Source organism: Vipera ursinii (assembly GCF_947247035.1).
Source record: "Vipera ursinii genome assembly, chromosome: 3".
NCBI lineage: Eukaryota > Metazoa > Chordata > Lepidosauria > Squamata > Viperidae > Vipera > Vipera ursinii.
In genome coordinates, this window is record NC_139516.1 from 67178757 (window position 1) to 67196056 (window position 17300).

General features: G+C 36.0%; 1 protein-coding gene across 3 annotated transcripts in view; it reads left to right on the plus strand.

Annotated features, from left to right (window-relative positions):
* NFIA (nuclear factor I A) overlaps nt 1-17300 on the plus strand; it is a 328904-nt gene that overhangs the window by 261933 nt on the left and 49671 nt on the right. For all 3 annotated transcript variants that reach the window (XM_083360531.1, XM_083360530.1, XM_083360532.1), the window contains exon 7: nt 6754-6879. In XM_083360531.1, the coding sequence (XP_083216657.1) occupies nt 6754-6879 (126 nt within the window). The remainder of the gene's footprint in view (nt 1-6753; nt 6880-17300) is intronic.

Sequence of the window (17300 nt, forward strand, 5' to 3'; positions counted from 1 at the left end):
CAGAAAAACAACCAAGCTCAGAGAACACCAAGGACCAATAATAATAATAATAATGATGATGATAATAATAACAACAACAACAACAACAACAACAACAACCCCCTGCTCAGGCACGAAACCCTATACCATTTCAGGCAAATGGCTGTCCAGTCTCTTCTTAAAAACTTCCAGTGTTGGAGCATTCACCACTTCTGGAGGCAGGTTGTTCCACTGGTTAATTGTTCTAACTGTCAGGAAGTTTCTCCTTAGTTCTAGGTTGCTTCTCTCTTTGATTAGTTTCCATCCGTTGCTTCTTGTCCTGCCTTCAGGTGCTTTGGAGAATAGCTTGATTCTCTCTTCTTTGTGGCAACCCCAGAGATATTGGGACACTGCTATCATGTCACCCCTCACCCTTCTCTTCGTTAAACTACACATACCCAATTCCAGCAACCGTTCCCTATATGTTTTAGCCTCCAGTCCCCCAATCATCTTTGTTGCTCTTCTCTGTACCCTTTCTAGAGTCTTGACATCTTTTTTACATCGTGGTGACCAAAACTGGATGCAGTATTCCAGGTGTGGCCTTACCAACTATTCAGCTTTATATTGATATTTCTTAAAATAATTAAGTCTGTCTTCTTGGCTCTTCATTTACATTGGAGCCAGTGCTTTGATAGTTGTTAACTGGCAGGAAAACGTAGGCATAATAGATGAGAATTTTCTTAAAGAAACCCAGTGTTTTGGTAGATTTAGGTTTATTCAGTACATCCACAATGATGCAATAGACTGTGAAACTGGATTTTTGTTGCATTATTTTTATAATGTTTACATGGCAGATAATGGTGATAAAGATACTTTTATCAACTTAAGAATGAAGCCAGGAATGTATAAAAACAGCCCTCCACTCCAACTTGGTGTTGCACATGTATTTAAAAGAATTCTAACTATGCTACACAAATAGAAGGCATTAAAGTTCATCTGATAACTGAGAGATTTTGCCAAAATAATCATTAAAACAGCTTTATTTTGGCAAGCCTATTTTCCTTTTTTTATTGTCCTTAGTTTTTTCCTCATTAGTACAAGCAGGTAAAAATTATTGTGTCTTTGGTCATCTTCTCACTTTCCCATTTTTTCAGTCTCTCACAGAAAACAAAAGTTGTTCCAAATTATATCCTAAACCATTACAGCATCTAGGTGGGGAAATTGTCATCTGCCAGTTCCACTACCATCAGCAAAACAGCAGGAAATGGATGCTCCCTGCATGATTAAGATAGCATCATTATTATAGGCTAGGCTACATTTCTGATTTGTAATGAACATTTCTTTCTGTTGAAAAGCATGTTAAACAATACCGGTCATAAACATGTATCTGTGTAATTTCAGTTACTATTAGTTAACTTCTAGTCAGATGATGAGCATGGAACTATGTGGTAACAATTCAGAAACGGATAAAAGTCTCTTTACTGCCTGCTATCCAATTGATGACTCAATAGAAGCAACCTTTACAAAGACCTCCTTTAATGCAGAGTTAAATTTTAAGATTTTACAACACTGTTATGTTACTCCTACAAGAATCTCATATATAATTACTCTGCAAAGTGTTGCAATCAAAAAGGGACAAAAGGGGAAAGTAATAAGTGATCTAATTAATTCAAAAGTAACAACGCTCATTGCCACTAAATTACCTTACTTCTTTGGCCTTCAGTACCTCTGTTTGGAATTGCAGTATACAAATTATGAGACATGGGTTCCTGATCCAACCCAGTCTCATCATCCATGATTTTTTTCACGTCAACAAAGAGAGCATAATTGCATTTGGCTAAATACAGTTACAGTCATCCACAAAGACTGCTAATGCATTTAGTCACATGGAGTCATACCTCACATAAGGCCTTGCTCATCCCAAAGAGAAGGCAAGGTTTGAGGATATGCCTCCATCTGATCTGCATTTATTTATGGCCTAAACCAGGGGTAGGCAACCTTGGCTCTTTTATGACTCATGGACTTCAACTCCCAGAATTCCTGAGCCAGCATAGCTGGCTCAGGAATTCTGGGAGTTGAAGTCCATGAGTCATAAAAGAGCCGAGGTTGCCTACCCCTGGCCTAAACCCTTCTTTCTACTTGCCTCAGATCTATAGCTTAGATAAAACAATATTCTGTTGAATAATAAGCACTACTACATGGCATATTAGTCAGTTTGGTTTTATTTTGTTACTCTACTTTCATCACACAATCCTTTCATAGAGTGTCAGAATAAATAACTTGTACTTTTCAGCCTCTTGAAATTACTCGGTTTTGAAATGAGTCTGATTTTCCAGTGAATATTCAAAGTTTTATCTCCATTTGCAAGTTTCATTTACAGTGTTTGTCCCAGGTAGGTAAACATTTAATCAACTATGGACTAGAAAAGTAAATCAGATGCTGATTTAAATTAACAGAGTGAATCAATGAAAGAGACCATGCTAAGAAATATCAGCAACCTTAACAAAACACAGGGTACTAAAATGGCCTCCTGGGTTTTGTGTTTTTCTAATTATAAATGTAGCCATTTCTCACAAAAGACATTATCAAATGTCTGGAATAACTTTAGAAGAATAACATTTATTTTAGATTATTCTTAAAGCTTTCATTCTTGCATGCAGGTTCACATCTGTATTTTACTAAGCCATCTGATTTCACCTTCAAACAGAATATTATTATGGTACACCAGAAATGTTGCATTAGGCTTCTATTGATTTGTGCAGTACAAAAAAAGACAAAATAGGTTTATTTTATTTTAGTTATTTATTTATTTATCGACAGCGCAATACAATGCACATAATGCTCCTTCTATTTTTCTGCACAGTAACAATCCTGTGAGATAGATGGGCAGAGAGAGGATGACTGGCCACAAATCACCCAAAATAATAATAATAATGTGCAATGAACCATAATAATAATATTAATAGCATATTATATGGAATATTGGGTATTGGAAGAATCTCTGAAGGACAGTGAAGATGCACTGAAGCTAATATACCTGAGTACCAGAGAGACAAACTGTTTTACAAGAAAGACAAATGAAGAATAAAACAAGAGATGTGACAAGGCAAAGTATTGCTATATTACTACAATAGCAGGCAAAGGAGATAACAACAATGGCTAAGAAAAATTGAAGAAAGAGACAGAGGGGCTAATAGCAATAGCACTTAGACTTACATAGCACTTCATAGTGCTTTATAGCACTCACTAAATGGTTTGCCGAGTCAGCATATTGCCCCCAACACTCTAGGTCCTCATTTTTAATTCTGATTGCACAAGACCAAGCCTTAAAAACAAAGGCATACAAAGCCCAAATCAAAAGGAAAGCAACAGGCAGCAGATTCTACCTTTGCAAAAAAAAAAAACTGAAGAAACACTGGACCACCTGGTTAACTGCCTCAGTAGTACAGACTGATTACAAGCAAGGGCATGACAAGTAGCAACAATGGTGCATTGGAAGATCTGTAAGAAATGCCATTTGTCTGCAAGCACAAACTGGTAGGACCACAAAATGGACCAAGTAATAGAAAATGAAGAAGCTACAGTGGTCTGAGACTTTTAACATTCAAACAGACAAGCACCTGCCACAGAGCACCCCCCACAGAAAGTCTGGATAGTGTGCATGGAGACAGCAAAAGAGAAGAGAAAGAACTAGAGAATACCACAAAATACAAATACCAGCAAATAGAAGTAGAATGACTGTGGGAAAGGAAGCAAAGATAGTGCCGATAGTAATAGGTGCTGTGAGTGCAGTCCAAAATAATCTGAAGCACCACAAGCATTTTTCCAGCATTGCTAAAATCACCAACAGTCAATTACAAATGGCAGCTTTACTTGGGACAGCTTACATCCTGTGATAATACCTTTAACACCACGGAACAACATCTGCCTATCCCGGGTCCTTGGGAAGGCCTTGACAGGTAGATAAAAATGCCATATCCAGTCTAAACATCTGGCCAGCCATAACAATAGTACGGTATATTTTGTGGGTGTGTTAATGTAATATGTACAATTTTTATAAAACCATGCTATGTATATATAATGTTTTTTTAAAAAAAATATTGAATAGAATCGTTGGTTTGCTACATCAAACAAATAATTCATAAAAGTAGATGAGAGTAGCTGGCCAACTTTGTGAGAGTTCAGAAGCTAACCAGGGTTGTGCCTGGTTATTTTTTGAATGGGAATTCACTAGAAAATACCAGTTCATTGAGCTAGACTGGGAAGTCGAGCAACATTCTATAAAAAAGCAGTGACAAATCTCTTGTATATTGCTGTCAAGTAAACTACATGGTTGTGTCCATGTGGTCCTTAGATGTTGGGTCCAGCTTGAAGAAGATTTTAACATTTATATGTGTTTGCTCAGAAGTCAGTCATTTATGCCCTTTCGAAAGGTTAAATTGGTTATGGCTAACAACAGTAAACAGGCAGTAAACTGATAATTTAGCATTTGATACTGTGTATGCATTTCCTTATGACTTCACATACATTATCTTAGTAATTCTTATAAAATTCTATGAGATAAAGCTGTGTGTTGATAGGGATCTCTGATTTATAATCAAGCAATGGGAAACTGCTTTCTCAGAAGCAGATCTCAGTGTATGAAGTTACGTTTCTGCCCCGGGTAAATCTGCATAGGATAGCAGTTTGGGGGCTACTCATCACCAACAAATCATTATTTACACTATAAAGTGTAATTCCCATACTTCCGTAATTCAAAATTTAACTTTCAGCTCAGTTACATCAAGGTCAGTTGAACTAATATAGCCATTTATGATCGTATTATGACTGCAGCGTTAAGAACATTTACTTCTAAGATTACACCTCCTCGAACATAGTGAATCTCATATGAAAGTAAAATTTCTGACATTACAGTGAACTCGTAAGCATGTCTATTTAGAAATAAAGCACTGTTCAGTTCAGTGAGTTTTTAATGGCTTAGCTCCATTAAAAGGACCTCATAATGAATATCAGCAGAATTTCACAGCAGGAGTTGACCTGATGCTGGGTTGTGTGGCATAGAGCCTGGGTACTTGAGAGATGTCTGTCTTCTGTAGTGTCTGCCTGTCCTATATGATCAAAGAAAGTTGCCTTGCTTTGGGTCCTGAGGATTAAGCCATGTCATCTAGAGGGATTTGAAAGTAGTCCTTCCTTGTGACAGTGCCTGTCTTCCACAAATGTCTGTTCAGCCTCTACCATATCTGCTTTAAAGTAAGCTCTAAAATATATCTCCTCCCTCAGGCCAATCTGAATGGTAGATCTCTCTTGATTGAGAGTGAAGAGAGAGATTGTGGTCCCCCCCCATTCTTCCCTTGGAGTGATTGGAGCAGGGTGTTTGATTTTTCTCTATTATTACACGTTTGCAAAGCCACCCAGAATTATTTTGGGGGTTGGATAGACTAGAAATTGGAAATGCATGGGTAGATAGATGACAAGAAAGACTAAGGACCTGCCCTTTGTTCTGGCCTAACCATTCCTTCCTGGCCTGTGCTTCATTAAATTTTAGGCCTGCATCTTAACACTGTATGTGTGTATCTTTATATATGTCTATCATGCAGTAAAATTGCTGAATACAACATTTCAAAGCAAAAGATTAATAAGTTACTTTTCCATACTGGTTATTTCCTGAACAGATTTGTTCGATACAAAGAAGGCATAGTGATCCAGGAGTTGTTCCATGTGCAAGGAGGGCAGAGTGTGTGTTTGTTTGTGTGTGTGTGTGTGTGTGTGTGTGTGTGTTTGTGTGTGTGTGTGTAGGCAGTCTTACTGGAATATTGGAGCAGATGGAGAAAGAGGCTGGGCACAAGGGATCTTCCTGTGGTTCTGATAATACTAAAGCTGATTTGTTTCAAGTGATGTTATAAAGTTCTCAGTATCTTAGACAGTTTGTTTTCCAGTAAGGATTTTTTTTCCAGAAGTCAACACTAAGTAGGAGAAGAAAGCGTGTGTGTGTATGTGTGTGTGTGTGTGTACACATACTCACATATAACAACATTCAAATTACAGCATGCTAAATTGATTTGGGAAACGACCTTTTAACCTGCTATACAGAACAGTCTTTCCTAATTCAGAATGTGGTGGAATGAAGCTCAGTTGATCATAGTTGCCGGGAGTGAAACAAGATGTGTACTGAATGAAAGATTGGGAGCAACTAAAAGAGAAATTCAAGAATACTGTTATTCCCACAAAATGTTTCCAACCACAGAAATGCTTTTTACAGAACCTTTTTCAGCCTTCATTCTGTTGCTTGACTTGTTGTAAACTACGCCAAATTCTCAGAGACTATGAAACAAGCAGGAACTTGAGAGAGAAGTGTTTACTCATTCTCACAGTCCAATCATTGAGGTTCCAAACCACTGAACTCTGTTGACTTCCCTGAGACATTTGTAATACCTGTTCATAAACTGGAGAGAATGAACGATAGAACGATCCCTTAAAAACATAAACACATCTCAAAGTAGCGTTTATCGATGGAACTTGATAAGAGTGATAATGAATGAGGTGCCAGTTCCTGCCCTCAGAAATTTAAAAAAGAAAAAATATGCCTGCATTTTAAATGTGCCTTTCTTTACCTTGGCGGTAGCCGCCCATTCTTCCCAAAGACAGTCATAAATAAAAGTAAGCTTGCTGTTGTATGCAGTTTAATTTGTCCTTTGAGTTTATCTATTTGCTTTCGCACCCAGTTTCCAAATGCAGAGGCATTTTTTCCCTGTGAGCTAGCATTATTAAATTGCACATATCAATCATTCTTGCCAGGATTGCCATCGCCAACTACATTAAAGAAGTCAGAGAAGTCTGGTTTCAGCAGTCCCTCGCCTTCACAGACCTCCCTTGGAACGGCCTTCACCCAGCATCATCGACCTGTCATTACAGGACCCAGAGGTGAGGCTTTACCAAAACATCCATGACCTCTTGTTCCATGGTGCCTTTGTCCTCAGGTTGGGATATATGAGAACATACCTCTTTGGGGCACCAGTGTGGTAGCTTTTGAACCAAAAGTAGACAAGGGCTTGTTAATATTGTTCCCTCATTTGAACCTAGCTTAGGTTGCTTCATGGCAGTCTCAGGAAGACAAATGGAGAGGGTTCTAGCTAATCAATGAAGTTTTATGATTGGGAAAGATAAACATGTATTTGTAGATGGATAGTTACATGCAGTTATTTGTGTCTGGTTCAGTAAAAGTAAAAGGGACACGGTGGCTCAGTGGGTTAGGACGCTGAGCTTGTCGATCAGATGGTCGGCAGTTTGGCGGGTCGAATCCCGAGTGCCAGGTAACAGAGTGAGCGCCTGTTGCTCGTCCCAGCTTCTGCCAACCTAGCAGTTCAAAAGCATGTAAAAATGCAAGTAGAAAAATAGGGACCACTACGGTGGGAAGCTAACAGCGTTCTGTGCGCCTTTGGCGTCTAGTCATGCCAGCCACATGACCACGGACAAGCGCTGGCTCTTCAGCTTTGAAACAGAGATGAGCACCGGCCCCTAGAGTTGGAAACATCTAGCACGCATGTGCGGGGCAACCTTTACCTTTACCTTCAGTAAAAGTAAAACCATAACCTGGATGACTGAGAATCTCCACAGACATTCAGTAAAAATGGCATTCTGTTCTGTGGCAACAGAGCTTTAAGTCCTCAGCTGTCCATTAAATGTCATTTTATTTTTAATAAGTAGTGTTCACTCTGAGTCTTTAGCCTCCTTACTGTGAGTCTTTTTAAATGGTTTATAGTGTTCTGGTTATTGGTGTTTGTTAGAATATTTTGTGACTTTAAATAAAGCAAACTGACTCTTGATTTCCTGGGGCTGAATAATTACATGAGGATTTTCAAAAGTGTAATATATAAAAGAAAAGTTGCACTGACCACACACACATACTGTAGTAGAAAAATGAGATGCATTTGATTTCCATTTGCATAAAGTGGTAGGTTTTTCACTTTGAAAATCTGTTTATTCTTTGCTTAAGGGGCATATGTAACATGTCTTTTACTCTTAATAAACTTTCTCATTAAAAATGACAAAGTAAAACAGATACTTGTGACATAACTTTTCTCCCTATTGCAGTATTGTTTTTTTTCCAAATATATAAATTGTATATACATAATTACTAGGATTCATATTTAAAATAAAGAAAAAGTTGAGATATTATTTTCCTTAAAGCTAGTTTTATGTGTCTACTCAGACTTATTAGTGTGAGGAATTCTTTCAGGTAATTAGGTATAGGTATGATTCTTAAACGCTTGTTGTAAATGATTATAATATCAACCTTAAGCTCACAATAGAAGTTGGCTAAGTAATCCTCATAGCTTTCAAACAAAATCACATTCTGCTGGAGAGCTAGATATACTTATTGGCTGTCAGTTATGTAGCCTGTTGCTTGGAAGCCCACATATATTTTAAAAACAGCCTTGATAATTGGTGATAATAGTAAGGTATTCATAGTATCAAAGTTACATTAGCAGTATATTCAGCTGTACACCAGCTGATTGCAGAGTCTCACCCTGAAATTTGAACAAGTTAGACTCTCAACAGGAATTGCTTCCAGAAGATTTCCATTGCTAATAGGACACTGCATGAAAATCAGATATGGAGCTCAATTGATTTTGGAAAAGATGTTTTTTTTTTAAAAAAAGAAGAAGAATAACACTAAAGATTCATTCAGCTTTCATGGGCTTTTTAGGGATCTGTTTTTGGCCAGATTTCTTGAATTGATGTTCCTAACTGTTGGCCTTTTAAAGAAAAATCTTAATTTAAAAAATCAACCAATGGAAAATCTTGTTACAATTTTCCATAGAGCACTAATGTGAAAACGCACTTTTTACTTCAAAAGCAGCTGCATTGAGCAAACTCACCTCAAACCTTTATGGCTAAGCTGCATGTCTTGGCCTCCCAATTCAATTAAGAAGGCTGAATTTAGTCTGTATTGCTTCTCTTATTCAGCAAATCTAGATATAGGTCATTGTTAAACAAGAATAAGGTGAAACCTTGAGCAGAAATTTTAACAAGATAGGATTTATGTTTTTGCATCTTTGACTCTTCTAATTAAACTTTAGGTGGATCTATTAGAATTCTAGTGGGAAGGGGACAATTTACACACACACACACACACACACACACACACACACACTTGCTACTGTAGTACATATTTAGGCTGCTAACAATAGTTGCTGTCTTAATATGTTGTCAGATAAGTTGAATTCCTTAAATTCAAGTTGAGGTTTCAACCATCATGAATTCCACCCCAGTATTTGTATTCTGCCCATAAATTAGATTTGGAGTGACAGTTGACTCGAATTATGAAGAGCCCCATGATTACTATTCCACACGAACAGATAAGAACTGAAGACAGAGAAAAGACCATTGTATGGATAATACAGAAACAATGGACAAAACACAGACTATTCTAGGCTGAACAGCTACTTTCTGTGCAAAGCAAATTTATGCTGTGACATGTGCAGGCTGACTGTACATCCAGATTATATAACTTCTGATCAAATATGATGCAGCTGGAGAGCTGAAAGAAAAGCAGAAAAGCATCACTTGCAGGCAAAGAGGAAGTGTCCTGGTGGGCGGATGAATAGATGGAAGGAAGGATGGATGGATGGATGGATGGATGGATGGATGGATGGATGGATGGATAGCTAGCAAGTTTCTTCAGGAATACTCTTTAATAAAAAATAAGGCCACGTAATTTTTATGCTGCACATTTGGAGGTCACAGTCAGTTAGGCAATTTTGAATGCAAGGTATTTTATTTATTTGATTATTTATATCCCACCTTTATTATATATCCAACATATCTTCCTCCTCCTATTTTCTCCACAACAACCCTGGGAGGTGGGTTGGGCTGAGAGACAATGTGAGTCACCCAAGGTCATTCAGCTAGCTTTCCATGAGTAAGGTGAGACTTGAACTCATGGTCCCCTGCTTTCCAGCCTGATGCCTTAACCACTAGACTAAACTGGCTCTTTTATATGGTAATAAAATTAAGAAGCCAAGGATCTTGAATAATTTGATCATTGCTGTCAATTTTTTTTTATCATCTGGGAAATAAAGCAAGTATGGATCAAAGCTGAATGCAATCCAAAATCTTTAGAATCTTTGTTGCAACATACTGTATTTATCATAAAGAAAGATCTTGAAATTGCAAATTCTATATTGCTTAGTAAATGCTATATTTTAGATATTCTCCTGAAAATTATAGTATTGAGATTCCCAATGTGATGTCTGCCATGGTTACTTTCCTTGGCCCCTACCATATGCTCCTCATCCTTCTCCGTATGACTTCTCAATTTTTTTTAAAAAAAATCCTTGTACTCTAAAAATGGGAATAGAGCATGCTGCAAAGAAAATAGCAGTTTCAACTGTATTTCTAGTAGTGCCTCTGGCACCATATTCATTTGAACCATAAATCTCCTTAAGAAATAAAAAGGTATTGAATATATATTGAATCAATAAAAAGACAAAAGAATCTAGGAATGAAAGGGAAAACCAATGGGAGCCAAAAGGGAGAATTAATAAGAAAAGAGGTTGTTTTGCAAGATCTACATCTGCAGATTTTGTCTTGTGAGTTTTTGCTTTAGTATGTTTTTTGTGTCCATGACACATTAGAGGGATGCATTTGCCTGGTTTATGTGTTCATTTGTATATAGACATGTATAGTTCTGAATGGTATTCGTTCACTTTTTGTGAAATGGCTATTTTTCTGGGATTGCCACCATAGCCATTCATTGTTGAATAGACAAACTTCCACTGATTGTAAAAAAAAAATCTATAAATTTCAAATAAAACCCTCTCATCCTGAACAGTCCCAGATCACCAGATAGTTGGCAGGCAGTAATCCAGTGGTCTATAGAATCTGCCCTCTTCCCCTCTTTTTAATTTATGTATTTATTATTTTTAATTATTATTTTTATTCATTTTTATTTTATTTTATTTATTTTTGTCAGATGCTGGACATGTGTTTATCCTAAGCATGTTTAAACTTAGTTACTGATGAGTGACCTATTATCTCTGCTGACATTTGGTTCCAAGCTTCTGCTACCTCTTTCTATGAAGTAATACTTTCTAACATTACTTTTGAACTTCCCTCCTGTCACTTTGAGGTTATTACCCCCATGTTCTTGATTTTTTGCTTAATATTGAGAATGCTGCCTTCTAGAACCTTATTCACACCCTTAATGAATTTAAAGGTTTCAATCCTGCCCCCCCCCCCCGGTTTCTCTTCTGTCCTCCAGGTTGTACATATTCAGTTCCTCAGTCTCTCCTGATAAGTTTGTCCCTTAGACCTTGTACAATTTTTGTTGCCCATCTCTGGTCTTAGTCAATCTTATCAATATCTTTTTTTTAAGTGAGTGAAATGAAACATTTGTAATTGAACTCACTCATATTCTTTTTTTGTCCTTATTGCTCTTGTCTATATCTTCACTTTTCCTCTGGTGAGTTTATTTCTTATTAAATTGTTGGTACTCTGTTTGCAATCCCTCTGGGGCAGGGATCTCTTTCTTTCATAAAATGTTTTATAGACTGATGTGTAACAGTAATTAATAATAAATTAGGTAATTATAATATATAATCAGGTAATACAAGCTTCAACTTGCAGAAGTCCAATAATTTTGTAAATTGGAATGGGATTTAATTTGACAGGAACTTTGTGCGAACCTAAGCTTTGAGGAAGTGCTCCAATATTTTTTAACCTATTCTTCATTTCTAAAACATTCTCCTTTGGAAAGAATCAGATAGATTAAGATGCATTTATAGAAGGATTTTATGGCACAAAAAGGTGTGATTTTTAACTGCTGGACATCTGTGGTTCTTAAAGTAAGTAGCAAGGCAAAGGGTGCAGCCAAAACCTGTTCTACAGAGAGCTTCATGGAGACAGACATCTAATCTCCTGCTGCTCTCAATTTCATGGCACCTCAAAGTATGTTGGGTGAAGGACTCTGTACATTTGGTTAGTTACAAATGTCAGATGTGTTTATGTAGTCTAGAAATAACTTACCCATAGTAGACCATACATTGTGGAAATATTCCATTTTGTTTTCAAATAAAGACCTGTGTAAACTTACTCTAGATTTTCCAGCTTTCAGTTGGTGTGAACTGAATGAAAAGGATTTTCTTTTTTATGTCAAAGAAAAGTTTGGTGTAGTGGTTAAGGTGCTGGCTTAGAATTGTGAGTTCTAGATTGTGAGTTCTAATTCTGCCTTACACATAAAAGCCAGCTGGATGACTTTGGCCAGTCACTTTCTCTCCGCCCAACCCACCTCATAGGGTTGTTGTGGTGGGGAAAATAGGAGGAAGAAAGAATATTATATATTATTTGCCACCTTGATTTACCTTTGAATTAATACATGTGGAACAAAACTAATAAATAAATAATTAGATGCTTCATTCTCCATTGGATTTCAGGCATTAACAATGAAAGACATGTTGATACTCTGAAAGCTTCATTCATTAAACTAACCTGATTAGCTATTTAGGGTTTCTATTTAAAGTGGTACATTCTTGCTCTTGAATGCCACTCATGTTAGCAAGAAGCTTGAAGATAATTAAAACTGGAACTAAACAAAATTCAAGAAGCGTGTAATTGAAGTACTACCTTTATTGGATTTTAAAGAGTTGCCTTATGACACAGAAAATATTTAAAGAAGTAGCTTATTTAGTTAATCTATATGTAAGTGAACAGCTTAAAAGACTACTAGTCTAAATTAACTATGAAGCCCACCCACTGAGATTATCTCATAAAGGATTCTCATTGTTCAGATTCATTATGTGCAACCATTCAATAATTCTAGATAAATGCATCACTAAAAGGTCTATTACACTAATAATTTGCACAAGGATAGATGGGGGGGCACTATGCTTAGTTAATTTATTATTTTGCTAACAATTTTTAGAGTAGCCTTTCCTATGAGAAATTACGTTAATATGCTAGTCCACTGAGGACATAATACAGCAATAAGATGATGTGCCCATTTAATCCCTTTAAGAGGCAAGAAATGCCCAGAGAAGAAAGTGTCAGAGAGAAGAATGAGGGTGATTAACCAATGGAACCTAGATTTAAAGTTTGATTCAACATATTACAAAGATAAGACTGAATTAGGATTGACTTCTGGGGAAGCAGTGGCAGGCTAAAGAGCATTCTGCAGAGAAGGTAGCCAATGGCTACGTCAGAAAGAGGAGCAATTGAATGGATCAGCTCGTCAGAACTTCTTTCCAGAGCAAGGGGGGAGCCAGGATCACCCACAAGTGCTCCATACACAAGGTCGTGCAAGGAGCCTTTAAGACAGTAGTCTCCAATGGATTTTACAACTATGGAAAACAGGGAAAGTCATCTCACCTAACTTTGCGTACTTCCTTTCTTAACCACCTTAGGAAATTGGTTTTTGATGGCTTTCTGGGTGTTAACCTTCCTTCAGAAGGGAACGTTTTATTACGCTAGTGAGTTTCCTTCTATCCTTGATGAAAGAAGTTTTATGCATGTTTAAGGTCTTTACAAAGAGGTTTCTTTTTATTTTTGTATAAACAGTAAAAGGGTGACCATGATGTTGATTTTGGAAAGTTATAAATAGATGAAGAGGCTAGAGGAACTTGACATAATATTTCCTGTGGGTTGTCTCAAATTTTCAAATAAAGATTTTGAAACTAACTGTAAGAAATGCTCCTATGGGAAAAATTTTTGATTAGGAAAAAAAATACGATAAGAGGGATTTTGAAAGTTGACTAAAGGGAATCAGAGAGTACTAAAGATTACAATTAAAGAAGATATTAATACAATTGAACAATATTATTTGACTGCGGAAGGATATTTGAGAATAATGCACCAAGAAATTATTCTTAAGATTGTCTGCTAATATAAAAATGGTTTTAAAATAAATTACAGAAAAAGAACGGATTTTATTGTACAAAAGAGAGATTGAGGGCAACGTGAAAGTGGGTTTAAAAATGACATTTACAAGAATGATATGGGGGAAAAATCTAAACCACAAAAGTGATTTATAAATGAAACCTGCTGATGTCTTAATAATCAAAGAGGACATACAAATAATAAATCAGAAGAGAGACTTGGATAGGTTTCCAATCTTAGATTTACAAATGAATCTTATTAAACTAGTGAAGAATTTCTGACAGGAGACAAAAAGAAAATAATAAGTAATCTAGCTGGACAATATTTAAAAGTATCAAAATTATTTTTTAAAAAATAAATTGAAAGAAAATAAATATATGTGTTTCTGGTAGCTCTTAAATGACTTTTTTTTTAAAAAAAACCAGGACTGAATGGCAAAACTTTAAAGATTTGTTTATAGATAACAGAAAGAAAAGGTATGCAAAACTGATTTATTTGATCATGATTAAAATAAATAAATAAATAAAATATATGTGTTATTATTCCTTGTAGCTCTTACAGGACATTTGCTCACTAGGACTGAATAATGAGATTTTCTTCATTTGCCTGTGGATAAAGATATATGATATATGAAGAAGTGATTTTTTTTACTGAAATATCAGAGAAGGTGTTAGGTTACTGAAGTTGTTTCTATTTGTTTGGAGGGAGTAATATCTTTCTTACTACATATTTTCTTTTTTTGGCAGTGTTCATTTTTTTAATATTCTTTTTAGTTTGTGTTAGTTTTTCCCTTGTATTTGTAAACTTTAGTAGGAATTCCAAAGGTGCTTTTTTCAAGAGGCAACTGGACTTTCTTGTTTTTCTTTGAAGACTTTGCTTCTCACCCAAGAAGAAGCTGAAGAAGCTTCTTGGATGAGAAGCGAAACGTCTTGAAAGAAAAACAAGAAAGTCCAGTTGCCTCTTGAAAAAGGCACCTTTGGGAAAACCATGACTGAGAATCTCCATAGACATTTAGTAGAAATAATAATAATAATAATAATAATAATAATAATAATAATAATAATAATAATAATAATAATAATAATTTTAAAAAGGCTGAATCAGAGCAGGAGAGGCATTTGAACACATTTATGAATGTGATTTTATGTATTTCTGAAATAATAACAATAATAATAATAATAATAATAATAATAATTTAAAAAAGGCTGAATCAGAGTAGGAGAGGCATTTGAACACATTTATGAATGCGATTTTATGTATTTCTGAAATAATAACAATAATAATAATAATAATAATAATAATAATAATAATAATAATCCCTCCCTGACTACAGTATTTAGCGTGTTCTCTGATGGCATGCTTATTTTCATATCTTTTGTTTGATATGCCCATCAACATCAAACAGGGTAATAAACTCTAGTGCTTTGTACTCAATTTCCTTTTACGCTAATTTGTCTATCCTCTTTAGAGCTCTACCCCCACCAAGATACATCATAATGTTTAAATACAGAACTCATGTTTAAGCATCAGAGCTCAGGATTTCCAACTTCTCATATTGACAGAATCATAAATCACATTAAATTAAGTGAATTACTGTCCCATGCATCTATAGCTTTAACAGTATTTATGTAGTGTCATCTTACCCTGTTCAGAATGGGAAGGAAGAGAAACACTGATATTTGAATTGGGAAGTAGACCTCTAATAACACAACAACAATATATCATTCAGATTCATCAATTCCATTAAGATGCCATTTTTAGTATCAAAGCAGATTTATATCCACTGCCTACAACCCCCCCCCCCCTTCCCCTGCCAGGATTTCTATTTGTACTTCATATGTTACCATCTGCATTTAATTATTTTGTATCAAATTATGTACACAACATGGCTCAGAAGTCAAAATAAAACTCTAATTCCTTTTTAAAATATGAATGCCAAGCCTAACATTATAAGCAAAGAAGTGTACTTACCAGTCAAATAATTTAATCTATTGCAACAGTTCTAAAAATGGCTTGTCGTCTTGCTCAATTATCCACTGACTTCACCAGAATGCTAGAACATTTTTGGCATAATATAAGAGTGTCTGATTTCTTTCCTTTATCGTTTTAGCCCCTCACCAATTCTGTAAAGGAAGCTTGGGTAGCGGTGACTAGATTCACATTATCCAGCAAGTTTATCTGGCCAACAAGGAAGTTAAACCTGAACCTCTATGTTCCTAATTTAACACTTTAGTCCTGATTCATACTTCTTTTTCTCCATTTATATCTCTCCTTTCTTCTATCATGTAACTCAATACATAGCTAATTCCCTGGTAGTCTCTCAGTTAGCCACTCCAATATTGTATATTTTTATTCTGTATAGTTATTGCATCATTCGTTCACACCTTCCCCTTTTATACAGACATCATATTTGCCCAAAAGGAGTTTTACCCTGAATTTTAGGAACTGTGTGTAATTAATCATTAGTTTAATCTATTCATAATCCTAGAAGTCCTGCTGTGCTGAGTCATTGCAATGGAACTGTTCTTGAAAAGGATGAGTGAAGAGCATTATGACTGTATGCCAAGAGTCATCCAAGGTACAAAGGTCCTCCTAGCCACCCCATTAAAATAGACAGACACCTGTATTGAGCAGAACTGGCATAGGAAGATGCTGGAGACAGAACTATCACTTTAGTAACAACAACAAAGGCATCCTTTCATACTCTCATGGAAGACTACATGGATAGAAAATAATAAAATGATTGGCAATATAGTGTGAATGATGAGCCCCTGAGATTGGATGGTGGTTAGCATGCTATTGAGGAGGAGTTGAGGATCTTTCTGGGCACATGTTTATGGTGTGGCTAGATGGCCTTTGGGTTATCACGTTTCTGATGTTACTTTTCAGAAGAAGGAACTTCCAAGCTACAAAGACAGAATTATAGTGGCAACGTGGAATGTAAGAAACATGAATATGAAACAAGTCAGCACAGTGAAAGATTAAGTGATCTACTACACATTGAGACCTCAGGCATTAGAGAATGAAAGTGGACTGGATTTGGACATCTTCAATTATATCCTGTATGATCTCTTCCCAATCCAGTTCTTCAGGTCTTCCATTCATTGCCAGTGTAATCAACTTCATCTCCTTTGCAGTTAGCCATCTTCTTCACTTTCCTTCCAGTTTTCCCACCATTATAGGCTTCTCAAAGGAAAACAAGAATAGAGACAACCAAAACAAACATTTTCTGCAGTGTCTAGTTTTCTCAGCTTGTCAACTTAGGGTCATATTCAGCTGAAATCAATTCTGGTATTTCCTTTCCGCCCTCCCTTAAATGTCTGTATGTGACACATTTGTATGTGCACGTGTGTATATGAAAACATACACAGGAAGGGAAAGCAGCCTTCCTATAAGATAAATTCTAAATCTTTTATTTACATTTTTTCTTCTGAGTTCAGTGTATGAGAAATTACATTCAATGAATGGAA